Source organism: Nyctibius grandis, chromosome 4, assembly GCF_013368605.1.
Source record: "Nyctibius grandis isolate bNycGra1 chromosome 4, bNycGra1.pri, whole genome shotgun sequence".
Classification (NCBI taxonomy): domain Eukaryota; kingdom Metazoa; phylum Chordata; class Aves; order Nyctibiiformes; family Nyctibiidae; genus Nyctibius; species Nyctibius grandis.
Window position 1 is genome coordinate 95,989,913 of NC_090661.1, and position 22,211 is coordinate 96,012,123.

Here is a 22,211-nt window from a genome sequence, read left to right on the forward strand (position 1 = left end):
CAGTACATATTCCTGATAATATACACGTTACGTGCTTTCCATTTGTACCAATGCTAAAGCAGTCCCTTGGCACAAACAAGGATCAGCTCCACAGAGCAGATTTAGCAAAATTAACCCAAACTTTTTAATAGGTATTTGCAGAGGTTGAGTTAATTGTTGAGTTTACCAGAGGAAGTTAAAATGTACTGAGCAAATACAAAGCAACCACATCCACAACCTTAAAATAAAACAGCAGAAATGATCAAACATCATAATATGTTCAGTAATGAAGTGGCATGTAAAAAGGCTCCTCAGCCTTACCTCTAACACCACCACTCACATCCCCGTAACTGTTGTACTGACCAAAATCTGTAGACACGGGCTGTAACAGGAAAAGAGGAACATGCACATAAATTCACAGTTCATGACTTCACAAGCAGGTTGGTATATGGGGAGAAACAAATTGCTTTAAGCCTTTTTTCCCCCCTCAATTTTCACAATGTTTCTTGCATTGCTTTCTTGCCTTTTTAACAATGTAGTTTGTGGGAAGGGAAATTAAGTTTTGTCTGACTTCAGATGGTCTTATAAGAAAGCTTGATCAAACTGAAAATCCAATTGAGTTAATAAGGAAATAAATACCATGGATAATTAAAGCCACCTTCCGCTTCTCAAAACTGCCATCTCCTTACCCTGTGAAGTCCATTTTTTCCATAGCCAGGGAGAGAAGAGGTTTTGGAGGCTGAAGCATGTGCTGTTGAATGAGGAAGGGAAAAATCTTTTACTGGAAAAATCCCATGGAAACTCAAAACCAAGAACATTTGAGGAATCAACTAGCATAAAAAACACAGTTAAAAGAGCTAAGCACATACATAACCAACTGAGACACACTGATTTAAGAAAGTAACATCTCAGCCCCAGACTCATCACAACCTTCCATACATTCTGTAAGTTACACACAGCTCTATCATGCCACGGTGGCAGGTCATCAAGAAGGGACACTGATTTTGCCAGGCTCAAAATCAAAGTGGTCTCTGCTGAGTTGAAAGTAATGCTCAAGGATCATACAACAGAGCAAAATAACTTTTTAGTCCTTAGCTAGATAAACTATTGCTATGCACCTTATGATGAGACCAAGATAACGGACAAGGAGAAACCAAGATCAGCAGTATTTCACTGGATAGGTTCCTTGTTAAGTCTCCCATGCAGGTCCATTCAATTCCACCCTCCTAAGCAGCACACGTGGTTTACATATCACTATACCCTCTGAACCTTTCATGGATTTCGTTTCTATTCCTCCTACTGCAACTATTACTGCACTCATGCTCCCAGCTTCTGCTGTTGCACAAGCCAAGATACACACAACTAGCATACTCCATTCTCTCTGTATTCACATGCTTCAGCTTGCCATTTTTTGCTACAAAAGAGAAAAGGCTATTAGTTTTAGTCCTGTAACACTGTAATTGACAGATGTTTTGGTACTGACTTCACCAGGAGAATGATTAGAATGGGCAGTGCTGAGTGAACTCAAAGAAGTTTGAGAATTTGGCATTCTGATCCTAAATTATAGTTATTCTGTACATGATGTGACACTTCTGAGAAAATGACATGATTCAACAGACCTCTGTGGCTCCTTCATTCATCTGAAATTAAAGTGAAATAAAGATCCTGGGGGCATGCAACTTAGCATTTGCACTGACCTCAGAAATTGCATGAGCAAGATAAAGACAATGTGGTAATGTCAAGGGTGTATTTTTGAACACAGATAGAAAGATGGATAAATAGAAAGATTGTCAGCATAATGATCAATAGCACCTCTACAGTTAATACAGTCCCTTCAGACAAGATCCTCTATATACGAATGCAATTTTTCGTTTTTTAAATGTCATTTTAACCACAGAAGGGCAGGGAATGTAGAACTTGAGGCACTGTTGTTGCCAGCAACAAGCAGCTTTGGGAAAGGTACCACTGATTCCACAAAAGGCAACTGATGACTGCATTGATTATCACTGCAAAAAGAGATGGACACATCTCCAAGAAAGAAGTCCTCCAACCTGTGCTAAGGTTAGTAAAAAATCATAAGCTTTGAGTTGACCAGGTAGACTCTGGCCCTCTAAACATTACAGGCAGTGAGGAAGAGCCACAGACATTCTCTCCAAGACCATAAATAGAGGCAACACACTTATACAACAGGGAACATGAGGAAATCTTAATTTGCTTGGCAGCTACTCCAGTGGATGACTCCAAAGAGATTCATGTTCTCCCTTCTCGGCTTGAAGTACAGCTGCTGTGCTACAATGACCACTGGATGAAGAGAGTGAAATAAAATCCTCAGACCCTTCTCTGGAGATTTGAGAAGGCCACAGATTTGTATCAAAATGTGCAACGAGGCCAAGAATCTAAGCCACCAATTAACCAAAGTTGACTTTTGTACTTTTGCTCTGGAACAGAATACCCCCAATCCAAATGTCAGCCCAGGCCAAAACACTGGCCGTGTTTAGAATATGCAGCCCCACTGGTAAATGTTGCTGATTTTCTGATCCTGGGAGGAGAGACTAAACAGTGATAGGAACCACCAGTTTAAGCAAAATGTGTTATTGAAATTTAATAACCCAGCCTATTAGCATATGTGTGATGTAATAGTCACTGAATATTTTACCTCACTCCTTATCTATATTAGAAAATCTCTCTCAAAATTGTCTCATATTTCTTCTAATTAAAAAACTACGATACTCCTCCCCTCACCAAAACCAGTTCATGAATTAGGCCACTCTTTCAGGGGAGAACACCACATAAACACATATCAAGCGGTCTTCCCAGTGGTCTCTCTTCTGGGAGACCACTTGGTATGTGTATATGTGGTGTTCATTATTCACGTTCTTTACTAGTTTCATTGCCTACATGAATTACCTGGAGAATCATAACGACTGGCAGAAAGGGCTGACCGATCGCGACTCTCCTTTTCCATCTCTTCTTTCAATATCAACTGTCCCAGACCAGAGTTGAGCTATAAATGGCAATTAAAAAAATATATCAATAAAATAAAGCTGACTGAGGCATTAGTAGAAATTGCTTATAGAAAACAAAGGGGCACTTTTTAGATGGTGTTCAGAAACAACATGAAGACAAGCTTATAACCACCTTCATGAGCTGCTCCTCCTGCAGCTGCCGGCGTCTCTGTAGCTCCTCATCATCTTCCTCTCTTCCACTTGATCTGCGTCTCATGTCAGCTCCTGCTTCCACAAAACCACAGTACAGAGAGAGCTTTGTGTATCATCAGTTCAACCGCAGCTTGAAGATTTCAATGCTAGAAAGTACTGGTCAGTTTGGTTTACTGAATAAACAAAGCAGTATTTTCTTGCAGACTCGAAAGACTTTTTCCAAAATCACCCTTAATAAAACTCACTCAGAAAGCCTGCCCTATGGCTATCAGGCTTCTTATAAAGTTAACAAGAAGTTAAACTGCACGTGGGTTTCCAACCAAGCAACAGTCCTGGATACGAAAGCCATGAATCAATGTAACAGAAAAAAAGGAGCTCAGATTGCTAGTTCTGGAAACATGGGGTTTAATGGCACCACTAACTGTAGTCGTGGTTGAAAACGGAAAATCTGATTTACATTTATACTTATATCTAAACTCAGAAAAGTGAATACGAATTAACATTTCAAGTGGAAAATTAAACTACATTAATCTCCTAAATGGATACTCTTATTTGGAATAAACAAGGCATTATTTTTAGACTAAAATGAAGCAAACTTATTTTTTTTCTACATTAGTTTCTTACTTTTTATTGAATAATCTTTATTTTCTTGAATAGTCTTAAGAAATTGTCCAATTTGGACATCAGGATACTTCCATGAATACAAAGAATATGATATTGTTGCAAGCAGTTAGATAGCAGTTATTCACCAATCCTGTGCTAGACAAACTCAGTGTTTTATTTGAATGAAAAGTAAATTTTGCAACGAAAGTATCAGAAGGTTTGTATCAATTAAATGTTTTGTACAGCAGTGTTAAATTGATGCTAATATGGAGAGACAAAAAGTTATAGAGAAATTGTTTGTATTTAAATTATTTATTATTTTGTTTCATGTTTCAGGCTTTTGTAAGACTTTTCAAATAGCAGTAATACTCATTTTTTTGACAGCTGAAATCATTCTAGCTCTGTATGTAAAATATCACACAGAAAATCAGATGAGTCGAAAAACCTGGGACTTGTGGGTCTGTTTTTTAGTGATTAATCTTGCATGATGCCTTTTTATTTCTGAATAAAATAGGTCCATGAGCACATTTTTATTTTCATAGTTTCCAAGCAGTCCTGTTTAGTTTCTGAGGTGGAACAAAATCACCTGATACCCAATATACAAAGCAGTTCTACTGGAAACCATTAAAAGTTGTCATCCGCTGCCTTAGAGACTGAGCTAAGAGCCAAAATTTCCAACAAAGGCTCCACCTCTGACATACGACATAATAATGCTGTAGTTATCACAAGCATTGTCAGGAGAGTTTCAAGTATGTAGATGTTATCACTGTGACTGTAACGTCTGCAGGTTGCAATTCTATATAAAGGACATTTTCAAAAAATTGCTGCTGCATATGCAGCCCCTTCAATTGGTCACTGAGCTCTCCCACCCTGTGTCTCCTCTCCCAGCACTTCTATGAAAATCCCGTTGTGATGAAAACCATACAGTCCTTCACAGAAACCTGAAATAGGCAACATCTTCAGTGTTTCAGACGTAACTTCATAAATGAACCAGGCCAGATAACTTATTTTATGCTATGGGGGTCAATAAAAATCAACAGAAAAAAATACAAAACAAAAAAAAATTAAAATGATCATGGACATGATTTAAAGAAAAGAAAATGAGATACCTGTAGTGCAACAACACAGAAGAAAAATACAAAGTCTGTAGAAACAGTAACTGAAAATCAGGACTTTTTTAGTCCGTTAACTGTTCCACTTCGGTTGTTGCTTCTTGCCATGAAAATAGTCATGTGGTTGGAAGCAATCATATTTTCTGTGGAATATTTGCTACTAGCTTAGGACTAAAAGATTAAATAGACAATAACTGAAAGAAGTCAGGCTTGTGTGACACACCACATTTTTTAAGCTACCGCACAGGAGTTCACATAATTTGCCTATGGGTTAATATCTGTGTGATCAAGTCCAAAGTCCTTTAGCAAAACCTCTTCTACTCAGCTCTATTCAATAGTTTTAAATTCACAGACACTCGGAGGTCTCACCAGAACTGCACTTTGTGGTGAACACTTGGAGTGGACACAATCTTCACCACCCATTTTTACAGCTCCAGTATTAATCTACTTTGGTTACCATTACCTTTTAAGTTGCATCGCTTGTATCATTTTTTTTTTGCATACCTATGGCCGCAAGGGAGGGAGGACCTGGCCAGTGGTCCGTCTCAATCTTTGGTATCTCGTTGGGTGCTGGTGCATGAGCTGCTGGGAACTTGGAGGACTTGATGATATCCTCGGAGGACTTGCTCTGTGCTGCCAAAGCAGCTGCATCTAGATGGCAATCAGGGTACTTAGCTATGTAATAATCTGTATCAATATAAAGGTCTTCCTTATTTTGGCAAAATTTTATACTTTACAAGAAGTTAATTTTCGAAAGCCAACATATTCATGTTTTGCTTTTCTAATTGCAATTTGAAGCCTAGTAATGTCTTTCTCTTGCCAATAGATTGGTATCAAACCTTCCTCTCCTCCCTCATCCCCACCCCCAAAATAACCCCAAACCAGCTTTGGATTTACTAGTGTTGCACAGTGTTAGAATGATTAGGCGAGAGTGAGAAAATTCAACCTAACAGTATTTGCCAATATCTCCTAAGGACAGTTGATTATTAATGAAGATGAAACCAGATTTATGTACTGATCTGTCTTCCCTCTAGGACAAGAAAACAAACAGTTCAGAGGAATAGCACTAATTTTAACTCCACTGATGCTAATTATTTCCTATGTTTCTGTGAAAAGCCGCAAAACAAAAAAAAGAAAACTGAAACAAATATGTTTAACCAGTGGATTTTTTCTGCTGCATGCCCTTGCTTATTAGCATGCAGTAGTAGTAAAAGCAGATGTGAATTTATTAATAAATACTAAACTCCATTCAGATCAACTTGGCAGGGAAAGGCACTTGAAATGAAATGAACCTCACCAATAAAATATCTCAGCAGTGGGGCATCCACTTAGGATTCCAGTCTAAGCCAAGGTCTCTTAAAAGCATGTGAGGATGTGCATTATGGCTTTCACTTCTTGATATTAAAAAAAAAAATCCAATAGGATTCAGTTTACATTAAAATCAGCCTCAACTACCTCTTTTCTGCAAACTGTTAGCTCAAAGTACCTTCTCTTACATGAAGCTGTTGTATCAGAAGCAAGGATTGTGGACTTTTCTTTCCTTTTCTCTTTTTTTTTAACAAAAAAACATCTGTTAATGGAGTGAAGCACTGTGTTGCTCATCTAACATGTTCAGAGTAGTTTAGGAACATCGGTATTAGATATCATTGGGAATTCTGAGCATTTTATGATTGGGAAACTCTAAGCACAACTGCAGGTATGGAGGAAGCTGGTCAGAGTTTACAAAAGCATGACTTCAAACAGTACTTACGTATTAGAATTGGTGATGTCAGTGGTTAAACATTCACATGTTAATGGGTGGTGAGGAGATACAATAAAACCATAGAAATAAATGAAAATAAGGTTAAGATTTTTTCCAAAATGAGCATATGGTTTGAAACTTAAAAAAGAAAGAGGAAAAAACTCTGATGTAAAACTACACCAGTGTTATTTGCAATGCTCACTCCTGACTACAGAATGGACTTCCTGGGCTTTCCTAATCATTTCAGCTCAATGGCTCTCAGCCAACTGCTTATCTAAACCCTGTAGTACTGCTAATTTGCTACTTAACCCTAAATACATTTCATTAGATAAAGGGTCTGCAAAGGGATACAAACTCAAAGTCTTTAAAAAGTGGAGTCATCCATCTTTCACCATATTACACAAAAATCATCTACTGTTCAAAGTTTTCCATTCAGAGCAGAAGGGAAGAGCGAACACACTCCATTATAACCAGGACCTTGCTCTGCAGTACTAAAGACAGTGGGTTTCTGCCATCATTGTTATAACAACATCTACACCAAAAAGATTAGAGCACTAACACTGCTGTCCAACTCAGAATCCAAATACCTGGAAAAACAAGTACAGTGTACTACCTGAGCTGTATCACGGGACTTGAGAATCAAATTAGCCCTATCAGTGATAAGTCACCTATATTATCTTCAATAATTAAAGATTCCTATATAAAGCCACAGGTACATTTGGATCTCCAGTCTCAAAATAACATCTCCGTCTTTGCTGTTGAAATAAATTATTGTACTTTGTCTGTTTAAAACAAGGATATTTCATGAAGTTCCTGTCAGAAAGCAGACTGTTGTTAATCCATTTTACCATGACCAGTGCTTGTATTCTGAAAATATAGACTTAAAGAAGTGAAATACAGGAAGGCATCATCATGCTAAAGAGACAGCAAAATCCCAGTTAATGTCAATTTTGCCATTAATATCAATGTGGCCAAGATTTAAACCATATGATCCAAATGAAACAACATGCTTTAAAGCATAATCACTTAGCAGGACATGCGATAACAGCTGTTTCAAGCTTGGACTACTAATTTTTAGTGCTTAGTAAACACTGAACACTTTTCACTAGTCCATGTGCTGTTAAATTTAGTTGACATTCCAGTTTTGAAATATAAAGAGAAAGATCATTTACCATGTTGTTTGTAGATTGGTGGTTTTCTATAAATGTTGACACCTTGATCTGTGAAATTGAGAAACAGAAAAAAGTGAATATGAAAACTACTTCAGTTGTAGATAAAGATTACTCCAACACTAAAACAATAGACAGACCAAATCAAGGGTGTAGCACAAGAAAAAGCCAGAATACTATTTCTAGTATTACACAAAATGAGATTATTTAAAGAAAAGAAAACATAAGAACAAGTGAAGAGTCAAAGACATGTGGTATGAAGTCCTTTGGAGCTGATTCTGTAACGTGTGGATGCATCCAAGTCATGAACCATTCATTTTAAATATTCAGAAGATTATCAGTGGGATAAAAGTTAGAGAGGAAATGCAAACAAGCAAGACATTTCAATGGTGAAGATACAAGCCATTTGGGGAAAACTACCCCAAATAACTTTTGTGGAAAATTGTGCTTCAGTCATAACAGCTTAATTTTCTTTCCAACTGACTGGCTGGATTGAGCAGAGAAGAGTGCAGTGAGCCTACAATTCACTTCAAAATCCAGAGAACAAAATAGCTGCCTGATACACTGTTTTGTACAGTCACAGTCAACAACAGCTACACCTCAGTGAGTCAAAGGGATGCTTTATGCACTGTTAACTGATATACTGCTAATTATCAAATGACAAGGATAGATTGTATTTCTTTTTTCTAAATTTTTTTTATGTAAGGCCCACCACATTGCACGTTATCAATGTAAATCAGAATAAAAACACTTCCTGGAACTCTAATGCAGTAAAATGTACAGCATGTCTAAAAGATATCATATTTTTACAAATAATCTAAGACAGTAACCAGTTTGTTCTAAACTACCTTCCCACCCAAGCCAACCCTTCATGTATTCGGCACAGCTACAAATACAAAAGTTAATCCAAAATCAGTGCTACAGAGCAAAATCTGTCAAAATTCTATTAGAAGACCAAAATAAACTACCGGGAACTAGAAAATTAATGTCAAAAACCCATTTTGCTACTTCACACTGCCTGAAAAAAGTTTTCAGTTACATTAGAATGAAAGATGAAAAAGCATTTTAGAAATACATGCTGTGTATCGCAGACCCAATTAAAGTGCTACAGCAGACAAGTTAGCCTTTGGCATTAAGGAAAGCTAAACCTAGAAATCTGTGGAAACAGAGGCAAATCTTACTCTGCAGAACCCTATATCCTTGACTAAACAGTCAAATTCATTGCACACAAAGGCACCAAGCTATTTCATTCCTGTTAGTAATCTGTTATGGCTACTTGACCAGCAAGTAAGTATAAACATCACAAGGGTAGTCATGCAGTACTTTTGCGCACATCTATACCAGAAAGCTGTAAGGAGGAAAGGAACGCACCTCCTTATGTGGCTGCACTGCACCTGCTGAAGAGGACAGCTCTCCCACCACGCTAGAGATTATTACTCAGAGCTATTCATGCAAGTGCGCTTTAGCTTACGCAAGTCAAAGAGCCAGGTTAGCTTAAGCTGTTAAAACAGCCTACCTTAGCCAAGCCAGGTCACACTGACTGATACAAGAAGTTCCCACAAACAGTTTATCTGCCAGATCTGAGGAAAGGAGGCAGAGCAGTAACCTCTGGCTGAAGGGGACCTGAAGAATAACTGGATATAATAAGGCTTTCAGCTAGCACTGGTGCAGTCAGAAGATGCCTGTCAACCACGCTAGGGACACACCACCCTCAACTCATCAAAATCCAAGTCAGATGGGCTTCTCTGGTGCTGGAACAACTGTGCAGCTCACTTCAAAACAGAGACTGCCCTTTAGAGAGAGGACATCCTGAGGCACACGTATCCTTGTGGATCTGCAAGTCTCTCTGAGGACACCAAACCATTGCCCAAAATAAGTAAAGAAACACCCTCATCTGCTTAAAAAAAAAGGGAACACTAAACTAGAACTGCTCAGTTCAAGACTGAAAAAGTCACAACAATCTGAACGAAAAACATACATAATGGCTCACTGGTCAACTCTTTTTTGTGTGCCACTGTGAATCAAAACCAACTCCTCCAAAGTTAGCAGAGTTATGTCAGTGCTCAGCTGGTGCAACTGCCAGAAAAATCAAGCCCTACATAGCTCATACCCAGCTCACAGGCCATCAACAGACTCTGAAAACCAAGGCATTCTAACAGTGAAACACCTGACCAACAGAATAGATAAAAATCACAATTAACCCCCCTTTTCTTAACACACTCCGCCTCTCAGCAAGCCCAGGAGCAGGCACTTCCAAACCCTGCAGGTGCACCCCCATGGCAAACAGCGTGAAATGATGGAGACAAGACAAAAGTTACAAAGGCTACATTCTACACGGTGACAGGACACCGAGACACATAGAGTGCCAGCTCCTACCTGGAACATGGAAATGTTTAGGGGCCTGAGCGTAAGTTGGAGTGAGAGGGCGGCTGTCGGGCCGATAGGGGACAGGGGAGTTCCGACCGCTGGACGGCTCATTGCCTCCAATGAAAGAATGGAGAAAACAAAATGAGAAGAGGGACAGCAATAAAAAAACGCAAGCCCAATCAAACCTAAACAAAATCGGTGGAATCAAAACCTTCAGGGAGAAAAGAAGTTGAACCAAAACCATAAACACAAACAATAACGAGAACTGGTAGCCCTGGTGACTTTTTTTTTCCTGATATTCCTGCAGAGACAAAAATTCATGTTCAGGCTGGAGCTGAGGTTTGAGCAGCTCAGACTCATTCTGACGGCATGCAGGCAGGAGCTGAGTGCTCGCAGCTGGTGAGTAGATGGGCAGCGTGGAAAAGAAGAATGGAAGGTTACTTGGCAATGATTTAGTACGGAGATTGATATTTGGAGTTAAAAGTTGCAGGCAAATAGCATAGTAGTTGATACGCAAACCCAAAATGAAACCAACTCCCAAGCAGATACAAGCAGATGCTGGCAGTTACTACAGTTCCCTAAACCAAAAGCATAAAGAAGCTAGAGATGGAAAATAGCTGTTAGGTCACTTGTCCCATATCAAAAGGCATAACTGTTCTATACACACTCTTTCATTGGTTTAGCTCTCTGGTAGGAAATTTTTGATATGGCAAAATAATTTGTAAAGCAATGCAGCCCATCTGGTGGCTGCACCCGTATCATTAGTTCCACCCTAAATCTCTGTCATTGCCAAATCTGTGACAATACTTCACCACTGCTGATTTAACAAATCTGAATCTAATGTCTAAAAACTTAAATTCCATTCTGTGCACAAGGTTTGTTCCATTTGTAGAATTACTCTTACCAGGACTATGTCTTTGCCTCCTAACAATCCATCACAGCAATCCAACAGCCCTGAGAGTTTCCGTGTCTGTCAGGGTGAGAAGGCTGTTGCACAACCATGCTGGTTGATTCCCAAGCATCAAGACTTAACAGCCAGATATCGAAACGCATGACTGTGTGTGTACCATAAAAGAATGTTGCTGCCTTTTTACTTTCTGCCATTCTTCACACTAGTAGAAACTCACACAAGCAAAAACTGTCCACATGTGCTTATTTTACACGGGTGTGGGTGACCACAACGATGAGAAGTAGGGAAGCATCAAACCCCTTTCATTTTTCAGGTATGCACAAGTGTTTAAAAAAACCTAGAAAAGCTGGTTAACAAAGGAAGAAAAAAAAAGGGGGGGAGGGACAAGTACAGGAGGGCTATAAAACACAACAAAAAAGAAACTGCAGGCCTCCTTTCAGCTATAGGTTTCCTGTGTCCCATTAGATGACCCAAAGTCTTGGACTCAGCACACTTCTTATTTATATATTGGGGGTGCAGAGAGGAAAAAGGAAGGTTTTATTACACAAAAGTTCCTTGTTTAGTTGAATGGTCATCTGCCAATCTAAAAGGCACCAGGAGGGAGGGAAAAAAAATGCTCTTTACAGACCTCACTGAGACAGATGTGCCACAGAGGCCTCTGCTAATCCATCTGCACATACATGTTTTAAAAATTACATGCAGAGTTCAGGGGGCTTGGCTGTACAAAATTTGTCCAGAAGAACCATGTGCAAAATTCTATATTTACCACTTGAATATTTCAGCCCTGAATGACTTAATGTACATGATATCCCCCAAACATGATGTTCTTTCAACCACATGACTCGATCGTGGTTTTCTATTTTGGGTGCAGCAAGGCTGAGCTTCTGGCCAGGTAACAGTAAGTGCTAGGTTTACTAACTCTGAAAAGCAGTATGAATGATTATTTAAAATAATATTGTCATATCCCAATCTATAGTCCTTTACTTGGCAATTCCAATATTGTGTTCTACTTGTCCAGCCTTTGAAATACCATGATGAGGAAACATCTAACTTGGTTAAGCTGTTTTTACTCGTGTCTTTTGTTTCTGTTGAGAAATTATGAGTTACTTTTCAGCAAAATCATTGTTTTATAGGGAAAAAAACATCAATATTGAGATGGCCTCAAGATATAGTTAATTCTAAAATTTATAACTGTTATAGAGACAGGCGATTCTGCCTTTCTGCTTCTATTGGCAATTAGTATATTCAATGAGAGAGAAGAATCAAAAGGGATTTATTGACCTGTGGACTGTCACAACAGAAGAGTCACAAGTACATTTTACTTGTTGGGAACTGGTAGTCAAAATGTGAGCGTGTTCAATTTACAATGCCTCTATCACCAACACCACAAACAGAGGGAAGAAACCCTTCTTTTATATCCCCCTCTTTATCTCAATAGACACAACTAAGTATGCTCACACCCATAAACGTATGCTGGCTAATCTTGTACCTGGTACGCAGATAATTTGTTTAGAGAGAACTGGTAATGTTGTATAATGCATACAGGACCAGGCAGACAATTAGTGTGGTATCATCCTGCACATGTTGCTTTACAGATGTCTCTGTGGGGTTTTATTTCCTGGGGTTCCTGTGCAGTCTCTCTTCCTAATGACTCCTACTAGTACTGACAAACAACTCTCCTTTACACTTTCTAGGATAGCAGTCTCATTAAATCCAACCACGGCAGGAGGGAATGGTACATCTACTCAGATTCTCATTAGATCATCCCTGAGGAGCCCACTCTCATAATGAGGCTTAAGAGCTTCAGATGCAGCTGTAAAATCACCCACAATTTATGAAAGCAGTGCCAACATCTGTGGAATGTGCGTATGCACACAGGAAAGCAGAGCTGCCAGTCTGCCTGCACCTGCCTCCCAGGGCCTCATGGCCAGCCTGCTTCTAGCTTTACATAAAAGTAGGGGCTGTGCATGCTCTAAATTTGGGTTCCTTGCTGTGCCTGCACAGGAGAGTCTCTCTTACTATCTCAGATATGCCATAACTAGCGACAACTTCACAAAGCAACAGGAGTGCTCCAGTTCAGCAACACTGTAGGAGAAACTAGCTCCCACCCTCCTGGCATTAAGTTGAACATGAGTCTGTATAGGTGGGTGGGGGATGTTAAGAGATAACGGAGCAAGTTCCATATAAAAATCAATCACTTGAGCACAGCAGCATCAGAAGCGAAATTCAGAGGCTTTTTTTCTTTCATTCTGTTTGCTCCATCAGGTAGTTCCCACTTTCAATAGCTGGATTTGTTAAGCAGGTTCCCCTGGCAGTCAGGAATATAATTGCTTGCCTATACACAGCACAGTGTAATGCAGGTTCCCTCTGCCTTCTGAAGTGTTCACTACTGGGCTCACTGTGCGATTCACAAGCTAAGTTCACAGAATCAGGCAAAAAACCCCATATACAACCAACACTGAGCCTTCTGTCAACTTGCGATTTCGTTGCTCTACTTCTGAATTGACGTAGGAAAAAGAGCTCAACAGCACCTGAAACTCTTAAGTCTATTCAGGTTTTGTCAAACTATATTTCATCATCTTGTCCAGACATGCAGCTCATATTTCCAGCACAAAACTGAAAGTCATGACACGGCCAAAGCACGGCTGTTTTCCACAGCAGAGCTTTCAGCTGCATCCACAAAACCCTGGAAACAGTTATCACACACAGAGAACATTTGATTTTAGAGACCTGCCTCAGAGAAGGAAAGCAGGAACCTGTGAAAACCAAGGCCAAAATTCACTATGAAGGTGGGTAGATTCCTTATGGGAAGGTCTGTGAGCAGAGGAATACACATTACTTTGGAGCTCTTTTTAGGTGGAAATCTTACGGGGGCTTTGCAATATTCTTGAATGCCTCTGAAAAATTTTAGGCATGTGAGATGAAATCCTGGCTCTCAATGAGAGTTTTGTCTCTGATTTCAGCAGGGTCAGGGTTTCTTTCATTCACAGACTTGTTTTGATTCTTTCATAGCAAATACAGTACTTTATTGAGAGAAGACCAAATTCAATGGAGAGTCCAAATGAGATTAAATGAAGTCTGAGCTGACGCAAATTACACCCTCTTCCAGCTTGTTCAACATATATGCGACATTAACAAACTCTCACTAAGTCTGAGGCATATTTAGTCCCTTCACTCCTCAAAGTTCTTTACATTTGGACTTGTCTACAAGGCTTGAGCATTATGCTTGTTTAAGCATTACACTGAATGAAAACACACTGAAACTGGTCTAAATTTCTACTTTTCTGGCTTGAGATAACACAGGCGTAACGCGTCATATGCCACTTTCTTTATCATTATGCTGTTTGAAAATTATGCTCCTTTACCTAATGAAAAAAAAACCAAAGTTATAGCTTTATGAAATCTTTCTTACAAACTTACACCAAGTTCATCTTCCTGCTAAAAGTACAAGTGGCTTTGAGAAAGGCTGACCAAGTACAAATGAGATTACATGATACCTCTTCTTTGAATCACTGCAAATTTATCTATCCAGTGAATCCCCCCAGTGCTATAGTTCTAATTTCAGATGCATTCACAGGGGTCTAATTCCCTAGTGGACATAAAAATGCTACTCTCAAGGGTAAAATAATGCAGTTCTTTAAACTTTGAAAACAGACACCTGGAATACCCAAGACAAACACCTATGGATAAGAATATCAGGGAGCTGCATTAGTTGCAGGCAGTGCCAGACTAATCTCTCTTTTCTGCTGCCCAGATGTCAAAAGGAGGTACTTGGACACACATGGTATGCAAGGACAAATGAAGAACCATGTGGGAAACCCAGATCAGGCACATCAATTGATAACAAAATATCTATGAACATGAAGTAGTGAAGAGGACACACAATACAGTGTAACTGGACTTCACCCAACACTACTCAAATGTTAAAAAAAACCCCCACAACCCCTTCGAATGATATACTGGGCAAGCTATATTATCTCTTCCTATGAAAACACTTACACTTACATGTTGTAATAGCAAACAGGTTTATTTAACAAAAGTATTACCAGTCCCTGTCATCTTGTCTTTCTTTAACTGTTAGTACATATACGCACATATACACTATGTGATATGTATTTCCAGAATATAACTGATTAAGAACTATCTTCCATCATATTCCTCTTACAGGACAAGCCAAAGCTGGCTCTGACTTAGGAAACATTATGAACATTTGCTTATCTAATATTTTGTGAGCACTTTGTGGATTACTTATCATTCTGGAAAAATTACAAAGGTCTTCAGGCCTTTTGACCTTTTGTACCTTTCACTATTTTGTAGTAATGGGAAGACAAAAATTTTTCCTAAGCTGTTTGAATAGCTACTTATCTTCACCTTAAACAAGTCCGAGAAATAACGACTATTTTTATCTAATTTAAGCGTAACACAGAATCTTATTATATCTTTGCTCGCAATATGGGAGAACCTTCTGTTACCACACAGGTACACAGACACTGAATAAATCACTACCAAATCTTTCCATTTGATAGTATTAATACATTAACACCCATAACTTTTTCTCTATGATATTTGGGATTATTTGATGGTCCTTCTCTCAAGGTTCTGCAGTGTTTCTTATGACACCCATCCTGCTGGGACTGTGGACTTACCAATTCAATTCCCTGCAGATCTTATTCAAGTACCTAACGTCTCTACTTAGCTCTTTTAGCTGCACCATCTCTTTCTGCTGTCCTATCCATCCATCCTAACATTCACCGGAACAGCCAAATCCTCTTCAGAGTCACTGTTCTTCCCAGCATGTACAGATGGACAACAACCCTTAGAAGCATGGCTTACATTTGGCTATAGTGTTCACAGAGAAAACTTTTGCTCATGTTATTTATTGACTACTATTCTCCCAGCCTACATGCCATCAGGGAACTCTCCAATACTATTTCATGTTTTCTTCCAGATCATTACCAAAAATACTCCAAATTAATTTATCTGTGTATGTTTTATAAATGTCTGAGTTTGGCTCAATGCTTTGAGGGAACTCAGCTTGCAGTGTTGAACTGAAACACAAAAGTCTATTTTCTTTTTTTTTGAGTAGTCACCTTCCTCCACAGGGAGGAAAAACAAAAAGAAATTAAAACCATAGGGACATTCCCACCACATTAACCTAGGCAGCAAACTTAGGTCACCTTAAGAAGGTCCTTCTTTTTCTCAACCAACTATTAAAAGACTACTCTTTAAATTTAGTCATGTGAATTATAAGATCTGGATACCTGCTACTTGCCCCTTCTCAAATGTACCACATCCTCAGATGGTGTACACTGTCACAGTGACATGAACTTGAGCTTTCAGGAGCTTTGCTGAGATACAACACATAAACCCTGTCCAGGCCTAAGACCTCAATGTACAATTTTCAGAAAACTATGGATTTTTGCAATGTCTTATGTGACAGACCTGATAGGAACCATACCCACCCCTTCGCCTACAGTGCTTGTAATCCCACTCAGCCTTTTGTACCGATAACCAAGATACATGCCTAATCTACACACCAGGTAATTCTTTGAAATCTGAAAACAATAGGCATGGATTTTCAATAGTTCTTCTGATTTATCTGTTGAAGAAGCTATTTTCTCAACAGAAAAAGAATGAAAATGCCACTTGAAAGAGTGTGAGCATTAATTTGGATTTACAGCAAAGAAATGTTGAAATTGCAAGGATTATGAATTAACTGCATGCTGAAATGAGCAGTGTATGGATTTTTAAGGGTCCCAATCTTTTAAGTTTGAAGTGAGATTTTTTTTTCATAGTGACATAATAGGAAAGTTGAAAGTGCATATTAACAAAAATCATCTAAGAAAAGGCAAGAGTAAAATTAGTACTGGTGATCTGAATGCTTGAAGAGCTATAATGTTGAGATCTATTAGCATTTCTTGAAAGTTCATGGCAACAACTTCCTTGCAACTGTTTTTTATCTCCAGTTTATGATTATCTACATTAATCAGTGATGTCAGAATAGGATCTATGTTCAACTTACTTAACTACCTCTTTTTGAGCTCTTGTAGGTGAGATAAGCTATGACCTTCTCCCCCAACAGAAGAGACGGCACAGCCAGAGAGTGCTCCAATAGAAATAGAAGTAAAACCACATCCACAGAAAGCAAGAAAGAAAACTAAAAGCTTATTGAGCTGAATGAGCTCCTTGAAGAGACACAATGAAAGAACCACCCTCTGCCCAAATCAAACCATGGAAAATAACAGATTGAAAAAATAAGAAATGACCAGCTCCACAGGTAGTGTAAACCCCTGCAACTCTACTGCCTTCAGCAGAGTCTGCCGATTTTCACTAGTTGAGGAGAGGCCTAGAGATTTTAATTTTACTTTGTTGGGCACTAATTATTGCCAATGTGATTAAAAATTTTTAACTTCCTTGTTGCCATTGATCTTTATATAATCTTTTTTTTTTTTTTTCTCTATATTTTCAATTAATTTGCTCTCATCCAGGCAATATTTGTGGTCAATTTTTAAAAGCATGTTTTAAGAACATGGAAATAATAATTAAATTTGATAGGCTAACTGCTGTAGTAATTGTTATGTATGACTTTAGAAAGAAGTTAATTAGGCACATACAGGTTCTAAATAGCAAATGATAATGCTTTCCTGTGTATTTCTAATAGGTAATTGCTTGATGACTCTTCAACTAGGGCCCTTAGAAATGACATATTTCCTCTGAAAAAAGGACATTATGTCTATTCTAACGTAGTTTTAAGTGTAACGGCGCATTTCGAGGCATGCTCAGCTATACAGCCAATGACAACCTTACAGAGATACACCTTATTAGCTTTGTCAGAATGCTAATAAATCTCCAGCCTGGTGAGTACTCCCTGGGGAGGCCTGGCTCCTTACCTTTGACATGGGGAATGACGTGGTGTCGGAAGGGGGAGTTGGGGCGGGAGTCATGGTGAGTGGAGCTGAGACTGCTAGTGCGCAGGTATGACAACCGCTGCACACCAGTAGAGAGCAGCTCTGCGGCAGCAGGGAATCGGGGGGCAGAACAAAATGAAAACAAAGAAAACCAATAAGAGAAAGGCAGGGGAGGAGGCTTCAAAGGAAGAAAAAAAAAGGCATTGAACAATTAGGATTCTGAAAAGAAGGAAGGAGAAAAAAAAACGTTAAAGACCGAAGGGTTCATAGAAGTTAGACAAAATTACAGGAAGTATTAGAAGAGAGGCTCAGATTTGAACTGCATCGCTAATTTAGCATAACATTTATTGGCTTGATGATCTTCTGATCTATGCCTTGTTACGAAAAAAGAGCCTGCTACCAGCATGCAAACATCACAAACTTTGACGCTCAATTAGTTAAGAAAGCAGTTGTTTCGAAAAGTGCCTGACCAAAAAATGTCAGTCAAGAGGCATGCAAGCTGTTTTCTATTGTTTTGAGACATTCCAAAAATGCTGCCAGCATCAGCTGGGCACTGCGGGAGGAAAAGGCTGCAAACTTTTTCAAAACTTGTAGCACTCAAATGTTTGAAGAACCTTATGCTGACAACGTTAACACAGTGGTTCACTTCTCTCTCAAGGGCTAGCTGGGAGCCAAAGAGAAGTTATCTGGGGCCACTGGGTTTATTCAGAGAGAAATTATTCTTGCAAATAACGTGATGATAAGAAGTGCCATTAGGAGAAAAATGGTAAATATACACGTGCTATTATTCAACATGAATGATTACTGTAGGAAAATTATAAAGTAGCATTAACCATTACCCCAAAGCAGGGTAGCTAAGATCAAAATGATAAATTCTACAGAATTACTTCTTTGTCATATGTGAAACAGAAACCGGTGAGCCAAAGATGAGATCATCTGAACAGAGATAAGTTTGAACAAATGTCTTCTCAGAAAATCCCTCAGGCTGCAACTTTTGAACGTTTTACATTTGGATCCAAACTCTGGCTTGAGCCCATCCGCCCATCACAGAGACTGTTTCTGGGGAAGGTCCTTGACTGAACACAAACAGTAAAAATCAATCACAGTAAAGTGTGGAATAGGACCTGGATTTGTTCATATCCCTGATATGACTGATACAAATGGAAAAATCCCCTCAGAATTGCCAGAATCAAGATCAAGAGACAGAAGTTTGCAGCTTTTCCACACTTTTAAGTCTCTTTTGGTTTCAGTTGTAACGTCATCTTAAAACACAGTCATGTTGTCAGCAGTAAGTATCAGACACAATTTGCTTCTGTCCCACCTCCCTCGGGTCCTTTAAATAAGGCATTCACTGACAGACACAATTAGCTGCTTTCAGCCCACCCTCACTAGGAAACGGCTACAGCATTCAAGTTGTACAGTAGTGGCTCTATTATAAATCTTTAATTTTAAAAATGCAGCTCCTATTGCATACGGGCTTTTGGCATCCCAACTGTTCAGCTGTAATCACCAAGGAAGATGTAACTGCACGACTGTATCACTTAATTTAAAAACAGATCACAAAGATTTAATTCATTACCATAAACAATAAAATCAGTCTTGAAAAGTCTTCAATGAATAGCATTTAGAAATACATTTTTTATGCAATTTGGGTGTGGTTGAACAGTTCATTTTCATATCTTGCTTTTATATACACATATATACAGTATATACAGTAATTATATACAGTAATTTTGAATGTACTGGGAACCTGAATGACCTGTACATTTTCCATGTTGTACGTAGAACTTGTACACCACTGCTAAACCAGTAAATGAAGTTTGTGTTTTTTAAATGTTCCCAGGCAATTGCCTATAGCTTTAATTAAGAAATCTACCTAGTGAATCATGAGTCTATGATGTTTTAAAAAATGACTAGCAATTTGGAATATCTGGGATTTTTGCTGCTGAATCTGAGACTCCATGGCTGCACCAAGCTTTAAATGAATTGTTTTTTAGAAGGGAGGAATCCTACATGACTGATTCCTGTATAGTCAAGCCATAACTTTTGTTTCCAATATGTGATACTTTTCCCAAATTCCAGAATTAAGTTTGTGATTCACTGCTGCAGATTTTTACTCACTTTCAGAAACATACAAAGATTTTTAAAATAATTAATCAGAAACAAAACCAGAAGATCCATATTTATGATGTAAGAAACACTCATCAGCCTAGTACAAAAGACTGCATCAATCAAGAACAAAAAAAACAGGTAGAAAATCAGATATTAAAATATGCAACAATTTTTCAATCCTAAATTTCCACTGCTAAGTGAAACAAGTGCTTCGCTGCACCACTAAGTGACATAATAAAGAAACAATAGTTTTACATATACTTCTAATGCAGTTGCCCTTACCAGGTCTGTGGAAATGCTGAGGCGAACGTGACATGGTGGGTGTGTAGCTATGACGACTGTACACTGGAGAATTAATGGAGCCCTGACTAGTAGACCTGTGAATCATGCGATCCCGAACATCTTGATATCCCTGCAGAACAGAAACATTCACTAATAAATGCAAATGCACATTACACATTTTTACCAGCACTTAACTTTCATGGATCTGAAGACATCAGCAGAAGCTACTGAAATAATAATATCCCTTAAGCTTTCAACCTGCTTCATTGTTACTATTCTCTAATGGTTGAAAAGACTCCAATCCATTTTACAGTCTGGGTCATAGTTCAGTCTTGGAAGGTTCCAACTCCACCTGTAATTTCTATTAAATTCTATATAATCCTAGATTTGCCCACATTCCTGTGACTCCATAAGGGAAGCTGAATTCAGAGTATGTCTGTACATTCAGAGTACGCAGCATACTGCACAAGATACACGAGCTAGCCTTCAGCTAGCTAACCTGGAGACCAGCAAGAGTTCAATAGCCGCAGCACAGAGCTCTCTGTGGCTTAATTTACCATGTGTCTTGACTAACTACATCAAAAGGTATTTAGTATCAAAATTAGATTCCCTTTGTATCTGAAAACATGACACTTCCTTGTATATAGTTCAATTTTTCTCGGTTTCCTGAAAAAAAAAAAGGCAATTAAAAAAACAAACAAACAAAAAACAACCCTCAAAACCCCACAAAGCAAACCAAACCGGGAGAAAAGGGACAGGACTGATGTTAATGCATGAAGATTTACAAGAAATCTTATAGTTACTTTTTTAACATGTAGCAATCACTACATCTTTTACGTTGCAAATAAGCAACACTCCCCAGCCCTAAAATGATAATGCTTCTGCAATGGCATCTATTGTATCCTGACAAATGACTCCTCAAATGTTTCATGTTATTGTGATGTTCAAATTAACTCCTAGGGAAAAAACAAACCAAACCACAGTTATGTTTTCTTCAAGACAAAACTGCAAATGTTTTAGAGGCAAATACGGCTTATTTAGATGCTTAGAGCAGCATTTTAGCTCGTCTAAATCATCCAGCTCCTGAGATCTGCGCCCGCCTGTGCCACCAGAAGGATCAATGTACGAGAAGTGACCTCTGCTGGAGAAAAGGCTCTGCTTCACAGTCAACAAAGGTGCAGGAGCCGGAGCATCATTATTCTACAATCTGTCAGGAAGAACTTAACTTAATGGTTTCTTCTCAGAGTCAATTTTTGTTAAGCTTCACTATTCAGAAAACATGTCTATGTGGCAAACAAATACGTATCAGATGGACAGCAAAATCAATGCCTGCATTTGCTGAAGTGAATAATTCTAATTACAGTAAGATACTGTCCCCAAAAGTTTCACCAAACTTACTTCTGCAGAAGGGGTAGGTGATAATGTCCTTGGAGACTGCAAAGACATAAAAATAAGGTTAACGAAACATTATTGCATGTGCTGGGCTGGAAAATGGCAATCTAAACATTGCTGCAGATTCACAGATATATGGCAATGTAAAATGGCAATGCAGATATTACTGAGGCCATTGTAGCACTGGAACTTGCTTTTTCCACATTGCTCAGGAACTGGTCCATAAATCATTGAAGCAATTAAAGTTTCTGGGAGAATCTTTATAAGCGTGATTAATTCAGTCAAATACCATGCAACATCATCTCTCAGCCATCTAATCATTGTGGTAATTAAAACATAGCTGTAAAGATCAAAATCAGAAAGGGTTATTAATTTAATAACCATGCCTGTCATGAAGAAATCTTTTAAAGTGGAAATGAAAAGTAAATAATCTTAACTCAGAGCTTTGCATGGAAAATCAGAAATACAGAATAACTTC

At 38.6% G+C, this 22,211-nt stretch overlaps 1 protein-coding gene across 9 annotated transcripts in view; it reads right to left on the reverse strand.

Annotated features, from left to right (window-relative positions):
* Window positions 1-22,211, reverse strand: part of ABLIM1 (actin binding LIM protein 1) — a 210,759-nt gene that overhangs the window by 13,265 nt on the left and 175,283 nt on the right. For 5 of the 9 annotated variants that reach the window (XM_068400198.1, XM_068400199.1, XM_068400200.1 and 2 more), the window contains 9 exons: window positions 21,740-21,775; window positions 20,342-20,471; window positions 10,139-10,243; window positions 7,766-7,813; window positions 5,357-5,539; window positions 3,118-3,209; window positions 2,887-2,983; window positions 669-730; window positions 301-361 (listed from right to left, as the gene is read on the reverse strand). In XM_068400198.1, coding sequence (XP_068256299.1) covers window positions 301-361; window positions 669-730; window positions 2,887-2,983; window positions 3,118-3,209; window positions 5,357-5,539; window positions 7,766-7,813; window positions 10,139-10,243; window positions 20,342-20,471; window positions 21,740-21,775 — 814 coding nt within the window. The remainder of the gene's footprint in view (window positions 1-300; window positions 362-668; window positions 731-2,886; window positions 2,984-3,117; window positions 3,210-5,356; window positions 5,540-7,765; window positions 7,814-10,138; window positions 10,244-20,341; window positions 20,472-21,739; window positions 21,776-22,211) is intronic. The other 4 variants (XM_068400205.1, XM_068400204.1, XM_068400203.1 and 1 more) reach the window with 4 other exon arrangements.